At 39.7% G+C, this 23,924-nt stretch overlaps 1 protein-coding gene across 20 annotated transcripts in view; it reads right to left on the bottom strand.

Moving 5' to 3' along the window:
- Positions 1-23,924, bottom strand: part of Cask (calcium/calmodulin dependent serine protein kinase) — a 332,948-nt gene that overhangs the window by 71,821 nt on the left and 237,203 nt on the right. For 11 of the 20 annotated variants that reach the window (XM_015995775.3, XM_015995781.3, XM_076561546.1 and 8 more), the window contains exons 10-12: positions 18,082-18,181; positions 13,995-14,012; positions 4,336-4,457 (exon numbers count right to left, since the gene is read on the bottom strand). In XM_015995775.3, the coding sequence (XP_015851261.1) occupies positions 4,336-4,457; positions 13,995-14,012; positions 18,082-18,181 (240 nt within the window). The remainder of the gene's footprint in view (positions 1-4,335; positions 4,458-13,994; positions 14,013-18,081; positions 18,182-23,924) is intronic. The other 9 variants (XM_076561547.1, XM_076561543.1, XM_076561545.1 and 6 more) reach the window with 1 other exon arrangement.

Below are 23,924 nucleotides of genomic sequence, written 5' to 3'. Positions count from 1 at the left end.
TTTTGAAGCTTAGTTGTTAAAGTGGGGCAAAGATGATGAATATGTCATTTAATAGTATTTTATAATACTTTACTTACAAAGTAAACATTTATTCTGTAATAGGAAAATTTCTCTAAGAATGAAAGGACTGAGAATTGTTATAAAATAACATTTTCAAAATGCCTTTTGATCTGAAAATAAAACCATCAAAAATGTACTGATCAACTGACTATCCAAAATACCACACAAATTCTAAGCTAGCACTGGTTCAAAATACCACAAGAAGACAAAGACTATACTTTAATGTTTATTTCCAAGAAAATAAAATGAGTAACCTATACTTTAATACTTATTTCCAAGAAAGTAAAGTGACTAACTGATGGATGACACTGAATTATTTTATGCTGGATTTGTGCACTTAGCACTCACACCTGATTTGAGTGGTAATTCAGGGTAAAATCAGTTTTTCATGCTATACTGAGTTGAATTGTTTCTCCCAAAGTTCAGCTTTATCTAGAGCCCCAGAATATAACTTATTTGGAAATGGAGGTTTTTCAAACGTAATTAAGATGAGGTGTACTGGATCAGGGTCAGCTTTAAACTCTATGGTTGGTATCCTTTTAAGGAGGCCATGTGAAGACAGACAGAAGCACAGAAGACAAGGAAATATGAGGAAGCCGCAGAGCCTGGAGGGAAGTGTCTACAAGCCAAGGGATGGGGGCAACCAGCAAAGGTTGGAAGTGGCTGCTTGAAACCACTTGATTGTGATTTGGCAGCCTCAGGCAACTAGTACCCATGCCAAATTATATCTTACTAAAATTACCTATATAGTTCATATGGAGACCATCTTAACACTGGTGCCTTAGAATTTTAAACAGAGGCCGAAAGAAGTTGACCCAAGCAGGTCTCCCTCATGCCTCTCTCTATTTCTGCCTACAAAATGAGGAACAGTGTTCATGTGCTGGGAATGGTTAGGCAGCCAATATCTGGAGATTTTTGACTCATCTCTAACCACAGATTAAACTAGAATTCAAATCAGAACGTATCTTCCTCTGTGGAATCAATGGTTTTCTCCTTTTATAAATCCATACATAATAACTGTACATTATTAGTAGAGAACGGTGTGATGTGTTAAAAAATGGATGCTGGGCGGCAATCAAGGTATTTAGTATATCTGTCACCTCATACATTTATCCTTTCTTTGTGGTAAGAATACTTAAAATCCTCTTTTGTAGCTATTTGGAAGTATTCAATACGATATTGTTAACAAAAATCACCTTACTGTGAAAGAGATCACCAGATGACATTCTACTGGCCAACCTCTCCCCATGCTCCCACCCCCAGCTCCTCCAGCTGCTCAGTTTCTGTGAGACCAGCGGTAGACCCCACATTTGAGTGACATCACGCTCCAGCTGTCTTTCTGTGGCTGGCTCATTACACTAGTCACAGTGCTCTCCAGGTTCACTCATGTTGTTGCAAATGACAGGCACGTCAACACCATGGTAATTTTGTTCCCTCCAAATTCAAATGATGTCCTCCTGAATGCTAAACTTGTTTAAATTTAAAGCCATGACTAGGGCAAACAAAGCCCTCAGAAGTTCTTCAGTCATCTTAGGAACTTACTCTGTTTGTTTGGTTAGCTTAAAACTTCTGCTCTCAAACTTAGCTATTTAGAGTGTTACTGGATTAACAAGAATAACATAAAATGGTTCCCTGGGACTCAGCAACCTGAAAGAATTCATGGTCTTCAAAACTACGCCAGTGGTTATCACTACTGAGGACCCCGTAAAACAAAAGAATTCATACCAAGCACGGAGTTTGGAGTAGTGGAAGGAGGAAATACGGATGGACAAAGTTTTAAAAGTCTCTTCCCAAGAGCTGTTCATACCTACTTTCTCTTGTTTTAAAATTTTAATTTGTTTACTATTATTAGTGTGTGTGTTTGTGTGTGTGTGTGTGTGTGTGTGTCTGTGTGTCTGTGTGTGATGTGCATGTGTTTGTGGGGGGTCCATGCTGTGGCATGTGTGTGGAGGTCAGAGGCAACTTTATGGAGTTGGTTTTCTCCTTCCACTATGTGGGCTTTGGACATAAGCCCTGACAGCAAGTGCCTTTACCTGCTGAGTCATCTCACTGGCCCTTTTCTTTTGTAGACAATCTTACTATGTAGACCAGGTTGGCTTCTAACTTGTGATCCTCCTGCCTCAGTCTCCTGAACGCTGAGGATCAAACCAAAGATCTTGCACATGCCAAGCAAGTTTTCTACCATTGTGTTATATCCCCAATCTATGCCTGTGTCTAGATTGTATTTTCTAGGTCCCTTACATTCTAAGTCAGAGGTCAAAGGACAATTTACAAGAGTTGATTCTCTCCTTCCACTATGTGGGTTCCAGTGATCAAACTCAGGTCGTTAGGCTTGGCAGCAAGCACCTTTACCTGCTGAGCCATCTCACCAGCCCAGACTCATCTTAAAGATTCTATTTTTAATTATCTATGTATGAGTATGTGCCTGTGAATACAGTTCCTATAGAAGCCAGAAAAGGGTATTGAATCTCTTGGAGCTAGAGTTACAGGCAGCTGTAAGCTGTCTGATGTGGGTGGTGGGAACTGAACTTGGGTCTTCTGGAAGAACAGCAAGTGCTCTCTCTCCAGCCCGTTTACACATGATTTAGAACTGTTAATGAGCTCTGAGTCACACATGCACTATATAAAAAGCAAAACTGGGGGAGGGGTAGATGGCTCAGTGAGTAAAGTGTGCACTGTGTAAGCATTAGGGCTTGAGTTCAGATCCCCAGAATCCTTATACAAAGCTGGGGTCAGCATTGTATCCATAACCTCAATGCTGGAGGATCCCTGCAGCTCACTGGCCAGTCTACCTAGACAAATAAAAAAGCTGCAGGTTTAGTGAGAGACCTTGTCTCAAAAAATAAGGTAGAGAGTGAGTAAAGAAGACACTCCATGTCAATCTCTGGCCTCTACATGTATGCATATACATGTGCACATGTATCCACATAGCTTCATAAATGTTACCTCCCTCCCCACACAAAGCCAAACTAACTAAGGAACTCTGATAATTAATTTAAGTTGACCAAATCTATGGAGCGAAGCCAGTGTTCAATAACTATAATTATACAGTGTAAAGTTGAAACATCATGCAACATTCTTAGCTTAGCTTTTCCCACGGTGGTCCTCATCAAAATATGGCTCTACAGGATTTCAAAGTAAAAGATTTGTGCCTGAATTGTTTGAGAAATGCTATTAAATAAATCTCAGAAGGTTTGTTCAGGACTTCTTAGCACTTAATATAATGAATACCATACTTAGTCATCAAATAACCAATAAATCAAAGTTTTTTCTCCCTTCCTGCCATAGTATTACCTAGCAGATGAAGTTCTATAGAAAACCCTGTAAAGTTTTGCTTTAGTGTAGTCTGTATTCTGTGGTGGCTGAATCAAATGGTTCTACCACTAAACAGTTTTAGGTCTTCCAAAGCAAGTTCTGTTCTCTTAAGACAAAAACGACTGACATGTATTATTACCATCAGAACCATCCAAGAAGACTTTCACTGTAGAAATCAGTCAAGCTTTCTGATACCACACTGAAGGCAGGCATGAATGGTTAGTTTCTGTTTCTATTCTTCTCTTTTTCTTTTTTGGGACAGGGTCTCACTATGCAGTCTTGGCTGGCCTGGAACTCTCTATGCAGACCAGGCTGGCCTCAGAATGATAGAGATCTGGCTGCCTTAGCCTCCCAATGCTGGGATTAAAGGCATGTGCCACCACACCTGGTTTAGCTTTTTTATTTTGTGCCCTGATCTGCTGTCAAAGAAGCCTGCCACATTTAATGATGGACCATCCTGTTATGTTTGCAGAAGACACCAAATTTATGAACCCCAGTGTCCCAGCGATATTAAATATTCTTGTGTGTGAATATATCTAGTCCACTGCACAGAATCTCATTTGCTTTTTTATCACCTCTATATGCATGCTTGAGGAATAATGTTTTGAGGCAACAGAAAGAAATCGCTGTTAGGATTAATAGTTTATTATAATAGAAATAAAAAATACCTTGGTAAATTAGCGTTGTGCTACACTTTAAAAAAACTCATCACTTGCATGCACACATTATTTATAAATATAAGCACATATAATTTCCCCATTGTGGCTGGCTAGCATTGTACTTCACATATACTTTATTTTAGCTTGTAATCTATACTATATAGTTTGCCCCATTTTTCACAGATCCAAAGAAATTGAAAACGGAGTGCTAAGATAGAGATCTGTGAATCCTTAATAGGTAAAAAGGTTAGATAACTACTAAATGTTCTCCAAACAAGAAAACTAAAAAGACAAGACTTACATCTAGCAGTGTGTGAAGATGCTGATCCTGGAAAACACTGTGTAGAAAATCTAGGTCCTTTTCACTGCAGTCTGTAAGTGCGTGGATCTCTTCCAGGCTGTCCAGCACCTGAGAGACGGCTCCTGTGGGGGTGGGGTGAAATGGAAAAGAAACTGCTAGTACACCATCAATGTTACACTAGCTTGCAACCTTAAGCTTGCATTTAATAACAACGAGCTTCAGAACTCAGAAGGCTTGTGTTCTTATGAAGGAGAGGCTTAAATGTGCTTCATATCATTTAAGGGCAGAATATCTTGAGTGTTTACGTTCTCAACAATGGATCTGTGTCTTTTGTTTTTGAAAGTGAACTTAAGCTTGCATATTTAAATCAAAGCACTCTGTCAACATAACTGGGCTACTATGACAGAAGATCTGGGTGTAGCAAGTTAGACATCAGCTGGACAGTAAGGGTATGAGGACCACAAGGCATTTGCAACATTACAGAAACAACACAGCTGGGCCTTTCCTAGGAAGCATTCTATCAAGAACAGGAGAACAGTCGACTATGGATAAGAGGCACAGACTATCAGTTGAGAGCTCTCACTACTTAAAATAAACTTGGATTTTTTTTTATAGTTTTAGTTAGCAAAGACCTCAGTCAACTTATTCCTTTTAAAAAATTATATATGGAGTCAAGAGAACCAAAGTCATTCTCATTGTCTCAGGACCTTATACAGACCCCAAGACAAAGGGTTGGTAGACAAACAGGCATATACATAATGGACACATCCAAATACCACATGCAGTTTTTAGGAAAGCTGTTTTGTAGGGCAAAGAAAATGGAAGTGTTATCAGTTTCCCTACATTTCCCCATGCTCAGCACACTAGGCAGGTATCATTAGTGAAAGATACATATGAGCAATATTAAAATCATCTACACAGCCTTAAAGAACCAATCAACTTGTTTTACTCTACAGGCAATATGCAAACATACAGTCTATAAAAAGAATCCCAAGAGGCATCAGCACATTTGTATATACCAAGAAAGTCTAAGAATAAGTGCTCCATTCATAGTTAAGTCTTCAGATCAGTGGTCCTCAGCTGGGTGGGGGATTTGGATTTTGCTCTCCAAGGGTGCATTTCTTAGTGTCTGGGGCTATTTTGGGTTGTCACAAACAGCAGAAGGGAGGGTGACTATTGGCCTGTGGTAGTAGAGGCTAGGGATGGTACTGAATATCCCAGAGGTCTAGGATAGCACCCTACAACAAAGAGTTACTGACCCCAAATGTCAGTGCTGAGTTTGACAAAGCCTGTTTCAGACAAAAGTGGAATATTCTTTAGGAACCATTTCTAGTTCTTCTTGTCTCCGATCCCATCTGTTACAATGCGCTTATTGGTGAGAATGTAAATCAGGGTTATTCCCTAGAAGGTAATCTGGCAACACACGTCAAGAAACCTTAATTGCTAATGTGTTTTAATTTGCTAATTTCATGTGCAAAAATCTTCCTTAGAGAGAATAAGAAGATTCTGTATAAGGATATTTGTCAGATAAATGGAAGTTAAATCTAATAGATAATGATTATGTAAATTATAGGATGTTCACATAATGAAAAATATAGCTGAATAAAAATTATTTTGGAAAAAAACGTAAAGATATAGGAAAATTCTCATGATATAAACTTTAGAAAAGAACACAAAACCATGTAACATATTTCCTAATTATAGTTAAAAAAAACCAGACAGACAGACAGACAGACAGACAGACACACACACACACATAGAGTGGAAAAATTAGAACTAAATACACCAGAAGTGTAACAGTTGCTCTCATTTCCCTACTTAGTTCATCCTGTTCTTGTCCATATGACCCACGGTTTCTACAATAGCAAAAACAAGTTGCTAACTAAGCTACTGATTTTCATAGCACTAGCTACATTAAAGTTTTCGTATTTAAGTCACAAATCATGTGGCTATCCACATGGAAATTACTGTGGCTATTTAAAATATTATCTTTATTTTAGGACAGTTATAAATGCAATGCACTTGTAAAAAAATGACACAAAGATCAAAGTTTATCCAGTTTCCTCCAATAGTATCATATGACAAAACCTTACTAGATACCACAGTCAGGATGATGACAGGTACAAGAAGCTACAAAACATCCATCCCCACAAGGAGCCTTCATGAAGTCTTAGAGCCATCATGAAGTCTTAGAGCCATCATTTGCCTCCCATTCTGCTCTCTCCAAGCCCTGACAACTACCAATCTGTTCTCCACTTCCATAATTTGCCATTTTAGGGTTGTTATCTAAATGCAATCACATAGCATATAACCATTGGAGATTGGCTCTTTTTCTAAACCTAGCCTACTTCTCTGCAGTCATCCAGTTTGTGCCTCTTTGCTGCTGAGTTGTAGTCCATGGTATGAATATGCCAATTTGACCATTTATTTGCTGAGAAATAACTAATGGCACTTTTGGATAATTTCTGCCTGTCAGGCTACCGAGATTTTCACCACAAACATTAAGTAGATGTTGAATGGGATAAAAAGGTCCAAGGTAGAAATCAGTCCTCATTGCCCCTGCTGCTCCTGAAGATGTATGGACACAATCTATTGCCTTTTACCTGCTCTCAGGATCTTTACTTCGCTCACTGGAGCAACAAACAAACAAAACTCTCAAAGAACAGTACAACAACAACAAAACCCTGTAAAGTAGCACAAGCACAAAACCAGCTTTATCCATCCTTACTGAAGGATCTGGAAAGTTAAGAGAACATGTAGGAAAAATTAGTCCCCATGTTTCTATGAATCTCGAATTCCCTAAAGCATATCATTATTAGCAGAATTAAATGATACTGGGGTTATCAAATTATTAAAATCAGTTCTAAAGTCCTGAACTTATGAAACTAAAACAATAAAAATATTAAGGAAATAGTCTTTTTGTATACTTAAAGTCAGCAGATAACACAAAACCTAGTTATCATTTCTGTTCACTCATTTTAGTAATTATTGTGCTAATACACACACACACACACACACACACACACACACACACACACACACACTATAGCAGCTTACTAATAAGATTAAAACAAAATGTACTAAGTGAATACTAAGATGGCCAGGCTGATGATTGGAAAGCAATTCTGCTTGTACCTGAACAGGGTATATATCACTGGTTGATCTGTGAACTCCCCAAGTACCTGTGACATTCTTGTCCTGTCAGCACATTCCATGACTTACCTACTGGACTTTTGTTTATTCCTCTTTTAAAAAGAGTAATAAAATCTCCAAGGCAGGTCTTTATTTATTTTATTATGTTATTTATTGCTATTATTATCTGTTATTTATTTTACAATGTCTACAAGCTGTATACTCAAGAGATGGCTTGGTGGTTATGATCACCTGCTGCTCTTGCAGAGGATCCAGGCTCAATTCCTAGCTCACAATTGCCTGTAACTCCAGCTCTACGGAGATTTGATGCCTCTGACCTCTGTGGGTACCTGTACTCATGGGATATACCCTCCCTCCATATACATTTAATTAAAATAATAAAAATAAATTAAAAAGAAAATTCATAATAACAGTAGCTCCTAATTCTTTAGTTTCTATTATTTGCCAACACATAATGGCAGACATCATTCCATCTTTCTAGATAGGAGATCTGCTTTCAGAAGGTTCCAGCTAGGAAGTGATAGAACTAGTGCTCAGCTCTGGCCTTGTCTAGCTTCCAAATCTATGCTTTGCCTGACTTACTATACTAATTGGCTGTGCTAGGAAGCCCAGAGGAAACTTGAACAGTTATGGTTCATGCATAGATATGGAGGCTGGAAAAGAACTTGACCCTATTGCATTAGCCCACAACTAAGTGCCTTACTGAAGTGAAAGTTTCTCATTTGTGCCAGGTGCTAGAGAAGGGCTTTAAGGAAAACAGAACTATGCTCTCGAGCCTCAAGAAGTCTCAGATTGGTGTATACAAGAGGCCAACTACACCTAGAAGTGAATGATCCTGGGACAGGGTTGGAAAGGAAAAGGAGGATGAGTCCTTGCCTTAACCAGGGGATGTATCTGCTGATGGGGCTGCTGGATAGATGTCTTTCTGAAAACATCGAAGAAATCTGTTAGCTTGCATTTCCATGGTCTCCAGTGGTCTATTAAATCTCTTTATCTGTCATGTCTGGAGTGACTTATAGTCAAAGCTTGTACACAAACAGAATTCATTTAAAGTACTCTCTCTCACGAAAGGGAATATTTTCCCAGTTGTACTCAAGTACTCAGCTACTTACAGCTCTGAAAAAGGCCCCTAATTTTAAGTGTCTGTAATTATGAGGAGAATTGTTTCATTTAGTTTTTCTTTCATTTTTCAAATCGAATAAATGGTTTTGCTCTAATTTTAAAATCTTTTCTTAACCTTTGGCCACTGTTGTTAATTATTATTATTATTATTATTATTATTATTATTATTATTATTATTCTCAGAGCTGGGGATTGAAGCCAAGGCCACAGTCATGGCTGGCAGATACTCTTTTACTGAGCTACACTCCATCCCAAACCGTGACCATTTCAATAGCTTCTTTTAAAAGAACCTATTCTAGTCTTATTACTTGTTTATTTCTGTTTGTGCTTTGTTTTTGTTTTTGTTTTTGGAGACAGGGTCTCACTATGTAGCCCTGGATGGCCTAGAACTTATAAGAGATCCTCTAGCTCTGCTTGTACCACTGTGGCCTGCAGTCTTGTTCTTTCTTTCAAAAATACATTTTGGGTCTGACAGAAGTATCTCTAATCAAGTACCAAGCCCATCTAAAAGGCCCACAGTTTTTCAATGAAAGAAAAAAGGTAACAAGATAAATTAACCTGGGGCTGGAGAGGTGGCTAGTGGCTAAAAGCAGTGGTTACACTTGCAGAGGACCCAGGTTTGATTCCCAGCAGCCACAGCGTGGCTCACAACCATCTGTAACTCCAGTTGTAGGGGATCTGATGCTTCTTCTGATCTTCAAGGGTACCAGACACACATGCAGTACACACACACATGCACACGCATACACACACACACACACACACACACACACACACACACACACACACAGAGAGAGAGAGAGAGAGAGAGAGAGAGAGAGAGAGAGAGAGAGAGAGAGAGAGAGGCGCAAAACATTCAATAAAATAAAAATCAATAAACCTAGTTAAAAACTAAATTGACAGAAAGATTTTGGTAGGGCTTCCTTATTGTTATTGCTTCAGATTTTAAATACAGGCACTAGTGGTAATTACACACACAGATTATTAAGCTGTTACTAGTATTCATTTTATAGATCAATATTGTCATATAGGAACTAGCTACTCTTTTCAAAGATTGAAAATGATGCTTTTCCTATAAAATCCTGGAGTAAATGTCTACCTGCCTTAAAAAAAGTCAATCAGCCAGTAAGTGGTCCCCAAGTTCTCCCTAGGAGACAGCTATCTAATGGCACAGCCGCAGGCATCCTAGTTGCTTTTGTATTCTGGGCTGCACTTTGTAGAGTGTGTGTTTCAAAAGGATGCTTTATCAAGGATCCTTGATTAAAAGTATTTTTTTCTAAACAATTTTTCAAGAACTTAGAGTTGAGTATTAAAATAGAAGATTTATCCACAGAAAACATTTTATTGTTTGGAGACAGAGTCTTACTGTGTAGCTCAGGCTGGCCTCAAATTCTTGATCTTCTTATCTCAGTCTCCCAAGAGATGGGCTTACAGGTATGAGATAGCATACCCAGATAAAAATCACAGTGGAAATTATTTCCATACCAACACATGTATGGTAATTTGTATTTTTATCCTTGCTATCTTATGTGATTTTACAATAACCCTGTTGTGCAGGCAAATACTTTATATTTGAAAGACAGGAGGCTTATCAGGGTTTGATAACCTATCCAAGGGCCACTCTCAGATGGGGAGCAGAGGAATGAATCCTAGCACCCACCTGTGATTCCTGTTCCAGGGGTCCCTCTGTAACTTCAAACCACGTAGTACCTCAGCAATGAACCCAGATCACATGTTCAGTAATGCCATGCTTTCCAATTTCTAGTCTCTTTTTAATCTCATTTGCATTTACCATATAAGGTTCTTTTCTAGCATTTGGTCCAAACTTTTACGCTGATAAATTTACTAAAAGCAATTATATCCTGGCTTAGGATAATATTTTACACAATTCATTCAGTAATCAAGTGTGTTTCTAAAAATTCAGGTTGAAAATCATACACTTGAATTTTGAACATTTCTATTTTTCAAAAGAATCTCACTTCTAAAAATGTTTTTCTGAAAAGTCTTCTGTTGCTATTATGAAACAATAGTCAAAATAGCTTAAATAGTCAACTACTTTTTTTTTTTTTTTTTTTTTTGGTTTTTCGAGACAGGGTTTCTCTGTGTAGCTTTGCGCCTTTCCTGGGACTCACTTGGTAGTCCAGGCTGGCCTCGAACTCACAGAGATCCACCTGGCTCTGCCTCCCGAGTGCTGGGATTAAAGGCGTGCGCCACCACCGCCCGGCTAATAGTCAACTACTTTAAAAATGTTTTCTAGGCCTATGTATTTAAAGAGGAATATATTTTTAAGGTCAACAAAAGCTTTGGATCCAGAACAGTTTTATTTCAAGAGTGGAAAAGTCTCACAAAAAAATTACCAAGTAAAAATAAACCCAAAAGGACAACAGAAAAAGAAACAGAAAAATGTTTAAACTAAGCGGTTCTCAGCATCAACGGAGGCTGAATTCCTCTCAAAACCTTTCCCCCCACATAGCAAACTCTGACCAATTCCAAACAGGCAGGAAGGCCGACAAGCACCCAGCCCACAGAGCTGTTACCAGCTTGCTGTACTGCTCTATCACATGTAGCCCAGCTATCCATCTGGCAATTCAGTGTATTTCTCATTCATGCCAAAGTAAGCGGCAGAGTGGCTAACACCAATCACTTCTCTCTTAAACAGTTCAGCAGATTTCAGTTTTTCGCCAGACAAACTTTAAATCGGCTTTGGTGTTCCAATGTTTACATGGTAGTTATTTCAAGAGAGATCTGTGTGCATTTCTCGTATACATGTATAGCTATGAAACTTGCTAACACTGGCAAATGAAGCATGTGAATGCAGCTCACTTCTGAAGGAGAAGCAATACCTTCTATTGCCTAGTTCACTCTGTACACATACTCTCATCACCCAATAAAAACCTCTCCCTTGCAAACATGATACCTCTTTAAAGACAGGATCTCATTATGTAGCTCAGGCTGGCCTTGAAGTTATGATTATCTGGTCTCATCTTCCTTTAGTGCTGGGATTATAGGTGTGAACCCTGTCCCTGGCTAAGCAATATGTTTAAAAATTTTGTTTTGCCAGGTTTGGTGGCACATGTCTTTAATGCCGTAACTCAGGAGACAGAGGAAGGCAGATCTCTGTGAGTTCAAGGCCAGCCAGGGCTACATAGTGAGACCTGGTCTCAAAAAGCTTTTTCTTACTCAAAAGTGTACTTTATTAAGTTAAATTCACCAATTTAAAGGTACACTGTCATCACTCAAAAAATATCCCCCCTGTCTAACTGTAGCCTGTCTCTTCTCACCCCCATCCTCTAGCCAACAACTTTTATTTTCAATGCACAAAGCAAATCCAGGCTTTTAATCAAGCTATAAGCAATAGTAAATTCCACAACGGAAACTGATATTTTGAACTCTGGCATGTGTACTATATACAATTCCAGTTGTGAAAATTTGTATAAGAGGATAAATGCCTCAGATTCTTTATGTGTAGATTATGGTATAGGTACCTCAAAAATGTATTAGCTTAAGTTTCTTAAGGAACTCTACATATATATTTCATCATTATTCACTGCTACAATTCCAGTGATATCAAGTTTATTAAAATAGTCTGTTTCCAAGTAGTAATATTCTTTCTTTCTTTTTCTTTTTCTTTTTGGTGACAGGGTGTCACTATGCAGCTCTGGCTATCCTGGAACTCACTTTGTAGACCAGGCTGGCCTTGAACTCATAGAGATCTGCCTGCCTCTGCCTCCTTCCTGAGTGCTGGGATTAAAGGCATGAGACAGTAGGCATAAGTAGCAACATTTTTTGAGCACTAATTTTTTCAAAGTACGTTAACAATATTCTGCTAGCCCTTAAATGCCCATTTGTGTAAAGTTTTACACAGATTGGTAAGGATGACTCATACGATGCTCATCCTCAATTGTGATAATAGGTGTGGCTGGTTAAAAAGGATAGTGAGAGAGGAAAGAGGAAGGAGGAGAGAAGAAGGGAGGAAGCGATTGCTTGCTTGCTTGATTTTCATTTTTATAGCCACCAGCATGGATATATAGGTAGCCTCTGGACCCTGCTATTCCTATCAATTGTGATCAACTCCTTCTCCTGGCATGGGGACTGAGCATATAGAATGTCACTTCTGTGGCAAAGTTAAAAAATTGTTCTCTGTCTTGGGAACACAAGGGAACAACTCTTGCCTTCTCTTTAGTCATTTGTGTTGGGGCAGCAAGCTGCCACGTTGTGAACAGCCTTGTAGACAAGGCCACAGCCAGTGAGGAAGAGAAATTTTCTACTAACCACTGGGTGAGTTTGAAAGATTTCACCTGTAGTCATTGCCTTCGAAGGGGGATGGCAGCTCTGGAGTGCCATCACAAGAGATGTGGAGGCAGAGGCACTTAGCAAAGCCATGCCCCTACTTCTGATCCTCAGGTGTTGTGAGGAGGATAAGGCAATTCAGTACTCAGCCATAGACCACGAGTATATGGTGAGATTTTTCATTGGCTGCAAATTTAGCCATAAATATCAAATGCAACAAAAGTGACAATGAATTTAATTGCTAGCACTCAGATTTTCTAATTTATCTTTGTCTCTTATTTACTTTCCTTTAGTAAGCATCACTTTGAGGTAAAGTTTTATTTTTGCATTTTGAGTACTGACATTGATGGAATCCACCCACTTTATCTGGACTGTCTCAGTCTTACATATATGTGCATATTTCTTACAGATTAATTTTTTCACATATTCAGATTACATTTTCTTTTTTGCAACTAAGGTATACACGTCATTACTCTTCTTTGTTATTTATATTTTGAGACAGGGCCTCACTACATAGTCCAGACTGATCTCCAACTTGTGACCTTCCTGAGTCAGTCTCCTGAGTGCTAGGGTTGTACCAGTGTACCTCTATGCCTTCCAGTCACTCTGATGGTGAAGTTGTTAAAAGGCATGAGGTCAGGGCTTACTTCACAGCCCAACATTGATAAACTCAGAATGGACTCTGTATCAGCAAGTAAACCCACTTATGTGTAATGAGACTGTCAAAAGAAGACTCACTTACCCTAAAAGTTTTCTTTAAAGCCAACTTTGAATTAAAATGTTATCTTTTCCCCCCAGAATGAATATATTTGTGTTTGAAATTCACGTGTGAAATAATATTAAGTATGGTTGAAAATTTAACTCTGCCTCCCCCCGCCCTGACTTTTGAAAGAAATGAGAAATTAAGTTGAATAACAATGCCTCAGGAAATCAATATATACAAGTTCTCATTTTATGGTCACACAGTGTTAAAATTCACATTTAAACATCTAAACACAAACAGCCACGGAAAAAGTCAAGCCAATTATGAACCATGCAAAGCCAAACACTTTTGCATAAAGATAAACCTTAGAGGAAAACAAAGGGATACCTACTTTCTGCTGCTAGAAGTCCTAGGAGGAAGGCAGCATACGGACAAAGGACAAACATGGTTTTAGAGCAAGCAGGTCATCAAGCCATAGTCGGGCCCGCTACATAAGCCCCAAGCACAGCCTCCCAGCCACCCTCCAAATTTCAGACATCCATTACTGAGATCTACTTCTTAGTTCTTTGCTTTGGAATATGAGAACAGACTATTTCTCCTTTGAATTAAGTAACAAAGCAACAAGATACTGTTTACCATAAGATTAACCTTAGTGAATCTAGTAAATGCATAATGAATGAAGTTCAATAATCAAAATAGAAAAGCATTTCTCAGAAAAAAATTGTTTTACATTACGACACACTTAAACATCTCCAATTTTCTTTGGATGACAGATTAGGGAGCTGATTAATTTTTAAACTGTGATTTTAAATACAGTTTTTCAAATGCATACTCATCACGACAATACATTTTAATTTAAGGAAATAATGTGCTGTTTTTTTGTGGGCAAGCAGTTTTAGTCACTGTCCTCAAATTTCAGATGTGGTAGAGAGAATTTTAAGAAATTTTGGGAGACAAAATTGGGATTGTCAATTATTACTTTTGTTAGGCTTATTTTTACCTATCATTTCATAAGAATAGAAAAGGTGTTATGTAAGGTAGAAGACAAAGACAATCTGTGTAAAGAATGGGCAGCTGGTGAAATACCGTTCTCTGTCTTCCCAGCTCTGCGTGCCCGCCCCCAGCACCACCCTACATAGAGGTTCTGAAGTCATTTCTCTCTCTCTTGTCTTGGGCTTGGATGCACTTGCTGGTAATCACAAAAAAATGCTTCCGGTTTTGTAGTGTAAAACAAACCCGTTCAAATTGAAACAGAAAGACAGAGGAAAGGGTGACTTTGGGAATTTAAAGTGAACAAGTATAAGGATAAACAGGGAAGACTTTGGGTTTGAAAATTAATGAAAATACTAAAAATGAGATGGAAGCAATGAAAAACAACTGTGGATGTTCTCCTTTACAGAAGTGCACAGCTCGATCTGAGTCTAGATGAGACACACAAATGGCTCTCTGCAGCTGACGCACTAGTGCAGGCTGCAGAGACGACATGGGTGGGCAGATGGCTGCTTGGTCAGCAATGTTGATTAGGGCAGAATGCCTGCCTCAAAAAGGCTTAGTATTAAAAATTAATTTTAGAAATGGATGAATAATTTCTGATAGCTGTGTGAAGCGTGAAGGAAAATGTTACACTTTTCTTTAAACACCTCCTTTGCTTTTGACTTCTGACTACATAAAAATTTCCTCTTCATTTAGGGTAGTGATTTACATTTAGATTTTAATTCTTCTACTTTTTGTTTGTAGCACCCAGATAGCATCACTGAAAAAAAAAATCCTTTACAGATATTTACCATGGCCATTTAAAATACACACTGCTTAGAAGATCATGAAGTTCCCAGAATTAAAGAAAGTAAAGATAAGGAGAGAGAAGAAAAGAATGTAAGAAGGTGAGAATGCAGGAAAGGGAAGTCAAAACGGAATGTTCCATTGTGAACAATGAAGGTGAGGCCTTGAGGTAGCCTGCAAGATGGTGAAGAAGTTTTGTTGTTGTTGCTTAAAAACAAAGTACTGTACTAAAAGACTGTTCCAACCAAACCACTTAAAGATTTTACTGAAAGAAGGGAAAACCTAGGTGATAAAATATATTTAATATAAATAAGCATGTCTATGAATATAGATAATTTCTTTCTGTAAAGAAAAAATTTCAACTCTTCCAGAAAAAGAACACTTATGGCCTCATTACATTCTCAGTGGGCAGACATAAATATTAATTAAAGGCAAATTCTGGAGATTAGGTTTACAAAGTGATTTACAAGGACTATAATGTTTTCTAGGCCCATTTCAAAAGATGAAAGTGATAGTATAGACATTGATCACAAATCCCAAAGAGACAATTTATTCTAAATATAGTACAAGTTGTGACTCTATCATGTCATTACAAATATGAAATAAAATCCATGCCTGGATCCACTCTCCCTAAATAGGGTCAACTGTAATCTATGCTGAAAGCCAGAAGAGAGATGTTCAAGCTCTAAAAATTGTCCAGGGGATAGGAACAAAATATATATATAGTGGGGAAAAAAAGGGCAGAGATGACCTGATCCAGTGCATGTGTATAATCACAACCATGCACCAGCCCAGGGCACCAGAAGGGCTCAGGCACGTTCTAAGGCAGCACAAGAGGAAGCCTCTGGCCTTTCTCCCCAGTCACTTCTCTAAGATTCTGAATGTGTTTGGAAATCACCTTCACTCAAAAGAGGAAGATTCATATCCCGATTGGTAAAAATCAAAAGGAGGAAGCACATACCTGCTGGACAGGGAACCTCAGTCCTGTCATTGTGCATATGGTCTAGGCACATACTGACTGGTACGTGCACGTATGTACATGAAGAGAGGGCAGAAGCATAAGCACTGACAGACATTTCCAGATGCACCAAGGAAAAAGCATTCATATTGCTGACTTTGGGACACACTACTCATGCTGTAGGAAGGGCCTTGAGCCTGGATTCTAATGCTCATACACAAATATTAAAGAAGCCAGTTTAAATATGTAAAAGCCAAATCAGAAGGACAAATTCAACCACATAAAAATGGTCTCTAACAGAAGTAAAGCTGAGGCCAGATGACATATAATTCAGGAGTTAAGTAAGTAAACAAGAGGGAGCCCATGCTCAACACTGTCTGGACAGCCAGGATCCAGAAGCTGGATGGCTTAGAGACCTAGTGTAGAACCAAACACTATTGACAAAAAAACTCAATGAAATGATTCCTAACGCTGTTCTGCTATACTCATAGATCAGTGTCTAGTCCAATTGTCATCAGAGAGGCTTCACCCAGCAACTGATGGAAACAGATGCAGAGACCCACAGCCAAACATCAGGTGGAGCTCAGGGAATTCCTCACTAGAGGGGAAGAGAGGATTGTAGGGGCCAGAGGGGTTGAGGACACCAGGAGAACACAGTCTACAGAATCAACTAAGCAGGCTCATAGGGGCTCCCAGAGACTGGAGCTGCAATCACAGAGCCTGATGGGTCTGCGCTAGGTCCTCTTTCTGTATATATATGCGCAGAGGGGATGTCTCTGACTCCTTTGCCTGCTCGTGGGACCTATTTCCTCCTACTGGGTTGCCTTGTCCAACCTTGATGTGAGGGTTTGTGCCTATTCTTATTGTGTTTTGTTATGCCTTGTTGAGTTGATATTACTGGGAGGCCTGCTTTTTTGAAGGGAAATGGAGGAGCAGTAGATCTGGGGGAGAGGGGAAGTGTGGGGGGAGGACTGCGAGGAGTGGAGGGAGGAGAGGGTGTGGTAGGGATGTATTGTATGATAGAAGAATAAATAAAAAGAAAAAAGAACTCTAATGACTCTTCATCTAAATTGGTCATTTAAATTTTTAGTGAATGGTCCTGGGGAACACCTCACTGGTCAGATGTAAATGTGAGCATTTTATAGAATGATTGTGTGAGCACTAGCAGGTCCCCCCCCCCCCGAAGTACTTACGTATCATTCATCAAAACAGGTAACTCTTCTATGAGCTTCTTCCTTGAATACTTGCACACACGAGTTAGAGACTTTACAGAGAGAAGAACTTGGCAATTGTTTAAAGCTCACAAGACAGCTTTTACATGGAAAGACTTAATTTCAAGCAGTGCTGTCCCCAAGTCTGATTCCATGTAGCTGACATGGGAAAATCTTACATTAGAAGGTTTTGCAGGGGGAGAAGATGATCATCAAGATCCAGTGAGTCTGATTACGACATTGGGGTAGATGACATGGAGCGTAGAGTTTGGAGTGTACAAAGGGGAAGAAGTAGTGTGGTAAAAAGAAACTGGTATAATGTTGGTTTGGAAGCATTTGGGGAGGACAGCTCTGGTATTCAAATAAAGAGGAACCAGACAACGGTAGGTAGGATTTGGTGGGTGACAAAGTTCCTTAGAATCTCTTGGAGGGAGGACTTGACTAAATTCCCACAAAGATTATTCAGAATGGATGAGAAAAGATAGATGCCAAGTGATTTACACAAGTGAATGAATGAAGTTCCCAATTACCTGAGGAGGTAGGGTCTTCAGAGAAATCCGGCAACTCTTCAGGAGGGTCCCCGTAGAAGGAGTTGAATTTATGACTCGACACAGCAGCTAGTACTGCACCCTAGTACAAAAAGATGAAGAGCATACAATTAAAACATACGCACAAACATGAGGCGTTACCTAAATGCTTATTTACCTTAAGGATTACTCAGAAAGTAAATCTGTAAGAAATGTTGCCTAGGAGAGGGGGTTCTCAAAACAATTTTGGATTACTTTAGATTACTCCATATGCAGAATGAAGTGTCTGAACTAATTACATCTTGGACTTGCATATGTACCAAACAGTACAAAAGACTTTGTCATCATAAAATGACGTGGCCAAAGGATATTTAGTAGACTAGAAAGATGTTTGCAATAAGTTATATTTTAAAAAGCTTTCAAGCCAAGTGGTGGTGGCACATGCCTTTAACCCCAGCACTTGGGAGGTAGAGGCAGGTGGATCTCTGTGAGTTCAAGGCCAGCCTGGTCTACAGAGTGAGTTCCAGGACAGCCAAGGCTACACAGAGAAACCCTGTCTTGAAAAACCAAAAGAAAAAAAAAAAAAGCTTTCAAAAGAGTGCATAGTCTGATTTCTTCTTTGGAAAAAGTTAATTATAAAAGAGTAAACATATATCAGAATATTAATAATATCACTGGGTAGTAGGATTGAGAGTTTTTCATTTTCCTCTTTTCTTTTTGTAACAATGACTACATTGCTCTTGTACATCAATTCTCAATCAGGCCACACATTAGAATCAACTACATGTAATTTTTGAGACTGGGTATTATGTAGCACAGATTGGCCTTGAACTTGCTATGTAGTTGGGGCTGCTCTAAACTCTTGATCCTATTGCCTCTACCTTCTCCCAAGTGCTAGTACCACATAGACATGGAACACCATACCTGGTTATGTGTGGATCCTGGAAGCCACAGAGAGGACCCACTGAACCCTAGTAGAGAAGCACTGCCATACCGAGTGCCTGGCATCTTTTAGGACTACTGTGTGGGACAGCACTGGGAGCTACTGTTTTAGTACTAGGAAAATCCCTAAGCTGCCATGCTTGCTCTCTAGCTCTGCCCAGTTCTAGCTCTGCAACCTTGCTTGAGTAGATCATTAAAGCACTCTAGGTTTTCTTGTTGTTACATGTGCATCTATGTGCATGTTTATGTGGATGTGTGTGCACATGTGTGCATGTGAAGGCCACAGGCCAGACCTAGGTGTCATTCCTCAGGAGCCATCACTTTGTTTTTTGAGATAGAGTCTCTCACTGCGAACAGGGGCTTGCTGATTAGACTAGTCCGCAGGCTGTAGGCATCCTCTTGCCTCTGCCTCAGGGCTGGGAGGGTATGTTCTTATGTGGGTGCTAGGGATGAAAGTCAGGTTATTGTGCTGGTGTAGGAAGCACTGTTCTGACCGAGCTCTCTATCTCTTCACCGCTTCTCTAGGTTTTCTTATCTGTAAATGGAGAATATGAAAGGGGACGTACCTTACTTTACTGTATAGAATTGCCAAAAGTCTTAATGTACACAAAAGTGCTTTGAAAGCTGTTGAACATTCTGGAAGTATAAATCATTACTAAGCCTACTAAAATATGGGTAGAACATGAGTACAAATCTTTGTTGCTCTATGTAGAATTGTTCACTTAGGTGGTTTAAATATCAAATCACCAAAGTGGTCTAAGTCTATCATAGTTTCTATGTAAATTTTAACTGTTGAGCTCATGAGTTTTTCTGAAAGGAAAGGTAAATCTGCCATGTGTGTAGGAATTTGTTGGTAAATACATAAAAATGTTAGTGGCAATGAATTTCCACAAGGCCCACTTTTTGGAGGTCATGTTAAGTTTTTTCTCTAAATTTTAATTGAAAAATAGACTATAGAAAGTAAAGAACCAATGTTAGGCATGATGTTTCATGCCTGTGGTTGAGGCAAGAATACTGGGAGTTACAGGCTAGCCTGGGCTACATAGCAAGACCCTGTCTCAAAACAGCAGCAGTAGCAGCAGCTACCACTACTAACATCATCATCCTAAAAAAGATGAAAAAAGTGAAAAACACACAAAATAAAACACAAGTGCTTTTGATATTGCCATTTGAGGCAACTGCCTAGATTTCCCTTAGTATGGGGTTAAAATAGGGTTTTTAATGCAGAATTATACCAACCATATAGAAAAAATAGTGAATGTTGAGTTCTTTCTACAGAAGAATCTTTCTTCCTTCTTTTAATTTATTCTTTGTGCCTTTCACATCATGCCTCTCGACCCCACCTATCTCCCTCCCCCCATAATAAAACAAAATAAAATTTAACTGAAAAAAAGAAGTGGGGGGGGGAGAGAAAGGGAAAATCTCGTCATGGAAGCTACAGTGTGACACAGTGAGTCATGCAGTGATCCCCTTTACCCATTCATCTTTACATGCAGGCATTCATTGAAAAGAATCACTGGTCTGGTTCGAGGCCCCTGGTCTCTGCTATACACCATTGATACTGAGTCCTCACTGGGACTCTTCCTGGACATCCTGTTGCTTCCCTTTGTTGACATCCTGCAGCCCTCGGTCCGAAGGACCAACCCTTGGTCCCTGCTCCAGCAGATCACAGATGGGGTGGATGTTGGGGTGGGCCAACTCATAACCCTGGTTCTGGGCCTGTAGTTGCAGGGTTGGTCAGCCCACCAGCTCTCCCCTGTCCTCACTGCCAGGGTGAGCTCTCTAGCATTACCCTGGCTAGTTCACCACTGCAGCAGGGATGAGCAAGGGGCGGGGCCTGTTCTCCTGCTTTTGCATCCTCAGGGTTTGATCTCCCACACCTACACCTCCAGGGCCAGCTCTGCTGTATTGTCCAGGCGAGGTGGAGGGACCACTCTCCTGGGTGCTGCAGTCGATAGCAGGGCCAGCTCTCCCATCTGCCTCAAGTGTTGATGGGCAGGGGGAGGAACGAGGGCATCTCTCCCCCTCCCATGCCACCACATGACAGATGAGTAATGGGGCCAGCTCTCCCATGCTCACAACATTGGGGCTGGCTCACCCACACCTCTGCCAACAGGGTATCGTACTGCCCAGGCAAGGTGCAGGGTCCATGAGTGCTGCAGTTGGGAAGGGGGAGGTTAGCTCCCTTGCCCACCACAGGCAGCAGGCATCTTTCCCTTGCCCTCACCACCACATGGCAAACAAGGGGAGCGTGGCCAGCTATCCCACTCTCACAGCTACAGAAGGATCTTATTTCACTTTGCATATTACACATGTTCCCTAAAAGCTGGCTGGAATGGAAGTTTTATGCATCAAATCATATTTCCCACACACCCAAATCAGAATTGTAGAGATGTTTTATTTCCAAGTGAAGTTAACCGAGTTTCTTGGTATGTTACTGTTAGGTTTTAAGGCTTTTCCCAACTACTTCTGTAGCTGAAGATCTTATAAACAAATACTACACCAGTACTTAAAAGAGCCTGAGAGAAAAATTGCTGTGAGACAGTAAGTTCCTAGTTTTTCTGGCCCATGGCTAGCGGTTTGGTCTATTTAGTTTTCTCAGCTCAGTGACCATACATGGTTCCACTATCCAATGCAAGGCAATTATGTGAAATAGGAAAACAGTTTCAAAATAGCTCAGAGTCAAAGAATTTTAGTATGCTTCGAGAGTCAATCTCAGTGATGGGCCATTCTAAAAGATTTATTTCATAGGTGAGAAAACAGGTCAGGCAGGCTTAGAAACCTGTAATTATTAAAGGTGTAATCAACAGTGGTCAGAACTGAGCTCCACTGACCATTCTTCCTAATTTAAGGGTTTCTACTCGACTGAGAGTTAACAATGATTTCTTTTTACTCTGTGAAGGGACAGATCATAAATATTTTAGGCTTTGAAGGGTACACGGTTTCTTTTGCTACTACTCAACTCCGACATCAAAGCACACAAAAGCAACAAGAGGGTTGGTCAAATGTAAATGAACATATGGCACGGATTTTCAATAAAACTTCATGTCCCTCAAAGGCTGGACCGGACCCCCAGCTCCCACAGTACACTGTAGCTAGAGAACAGCCTGTTGTGTGTAGCAATATAAACGATACCTTATATAAAATTTTTCTGGTTTATTTAACCTCGACAAAGAAGCTTGTTCTTCAAATTTACTAGGTGACTTTAGCATGTTTTAAGGATGAAACAGAATTTTAAATTAAGACTATTCAAAATCTGTTAAGAAAAACCATGATAAAATTGCAACTTTCTGCTTTTAAAGTACTAAAACAGCATTCCTAAACTGCCTTTTCTTATGCAGTTCAGGGATGCTGGAGACTGATAAGCAGGCAGAGGCAAGGTATACTTTCATAATTTGCAAAACCAATAAAGGAAAGCCATAGAGAGTTGTCAGAAATCTCCCTTGCTGTGTTCTTTTCCTTTTTAAAATAATTTGTTATTTGACAGTTTCTACATGGATTTAATATATTTTTGTTACAGCCATCCCCCTGCATCCTCCCACTGCTCTCATCCTACTTTCTTGTTTTTTCATTTTCTGTCTGTTTTTACTTGGTGACCTCACTGGGCTTAACCACAGCTGCCTGCATAGATATGGGTGTGGAGCTGTCCACTGGAACACAGATGGCTAACTCACTCGTGACTACACTAAGAAAGATAATGACTTCTCCCCAGCAACCCTGGACTGCCATTAGCTTCTCTGAGTGGGGTGTAGTCCCATGAACCCCTCTCCCATCTATGACTGAATGTTTAAGGGCTCCTTCTTTTTTTTTTTTTAAAGATTTAATTTATTTATTATGTATACAGTGTTCTGTCTGCACATATCCCTGCAGAGCAGAAGAGGGCACCAGATCTCATTACAGATAGTTGGGAGCCACCATGTGGGTGCTGGGAATAGAACTCAGGACCTCTGGAAGAGCAGCCAGATGCTCTTAACCGCTGAGCCATCTCTCCAGCCCTAAGGGCTCCATCTTGTGCAGACTTCTTGAAGGCAATTACAGTTGCTGAGAGTTCATGTGTGCCTCCTTGAGGGGAGGGTCTTCCTTTCTATTAAGAGTATGGTTTGATCCTCTTAATTGAACTGCTTGGTTTCAACTCACTATAGCTAGCTATTGGAGAGAGGCTTTTAAAAGAGAGTGTGGCTAGATATCCCAGGCTGGTATTGAAACCTTCCTGACTCAGCTTCCTCAGTGCTGGAATTATAGGTATGTGGCACCATACTTGACTCAAACCATCATTTCCTAAATTGATTGCAGTAAATTCACTCAAATATCGAATAGTGCTTCTATTTAGATAAATTTTTTCCTTTAAAGGCCAAACCCTATATTTATGTCCCATTATATTATGCTAAACAGAAAACACATTGAAATTAAAATTGTGATAATAGACAGATAATTTCTGCTTACACAAAAGTCAATAGTGATAGTGAAAGGGATCAAAATATTTTATCCCAAAACATACCATTTTGATGTAAGGCTTCTTTTAAATTTATGAAACATTTTTTAACTGTTTGAAAATTTCATAATGCATATATAATGTATTTTGTTTCATTATAGAGAAATATGCTTTCTAGGGGTCAAAATAATTCCTGAAGCAAAGGGGATAACTTTCAGAACAGATACCCTGTGGAGCTTGTCCCTAGACTGACAAGCTCACATGTCAAAGACATCCCTTTGTTTATAATTATGCTTAGACTTATGCCCAAGATGGAAAGCAGCATCCCCTCTCGTGACGTTTAATTTCCACTGTCAACTTGGCTGGACTTGGAGTCACCAAGGACACCAGAACTGGGGAAGTCTACGAGTGTTTCTAGAGAGGATTAGCTGAGGAGGGAGAGCCTCCCTAACTGTGGCCAGCACCAGCCCTT

Source organism: Peromyscus maniculatus, chromosome X, assembly GCF_049852395.1.
Source record: "Peromyscus maniculatus bairdii isolate BWxNUB_F1_BW_parent chromosome X, HU_Pman_BW_mat_3.1, whole genome shotgun sequence".
Taxonomy (NCBI): Eukaryota; Metazoa; Chordata; class Mammalia; order Rodentia; family Cricetidae; genus Peromyscus; species Peromyscus maniculatus.
This window is presented reverse-complemented; position numbering and strand designations above follow the sequence as displayed.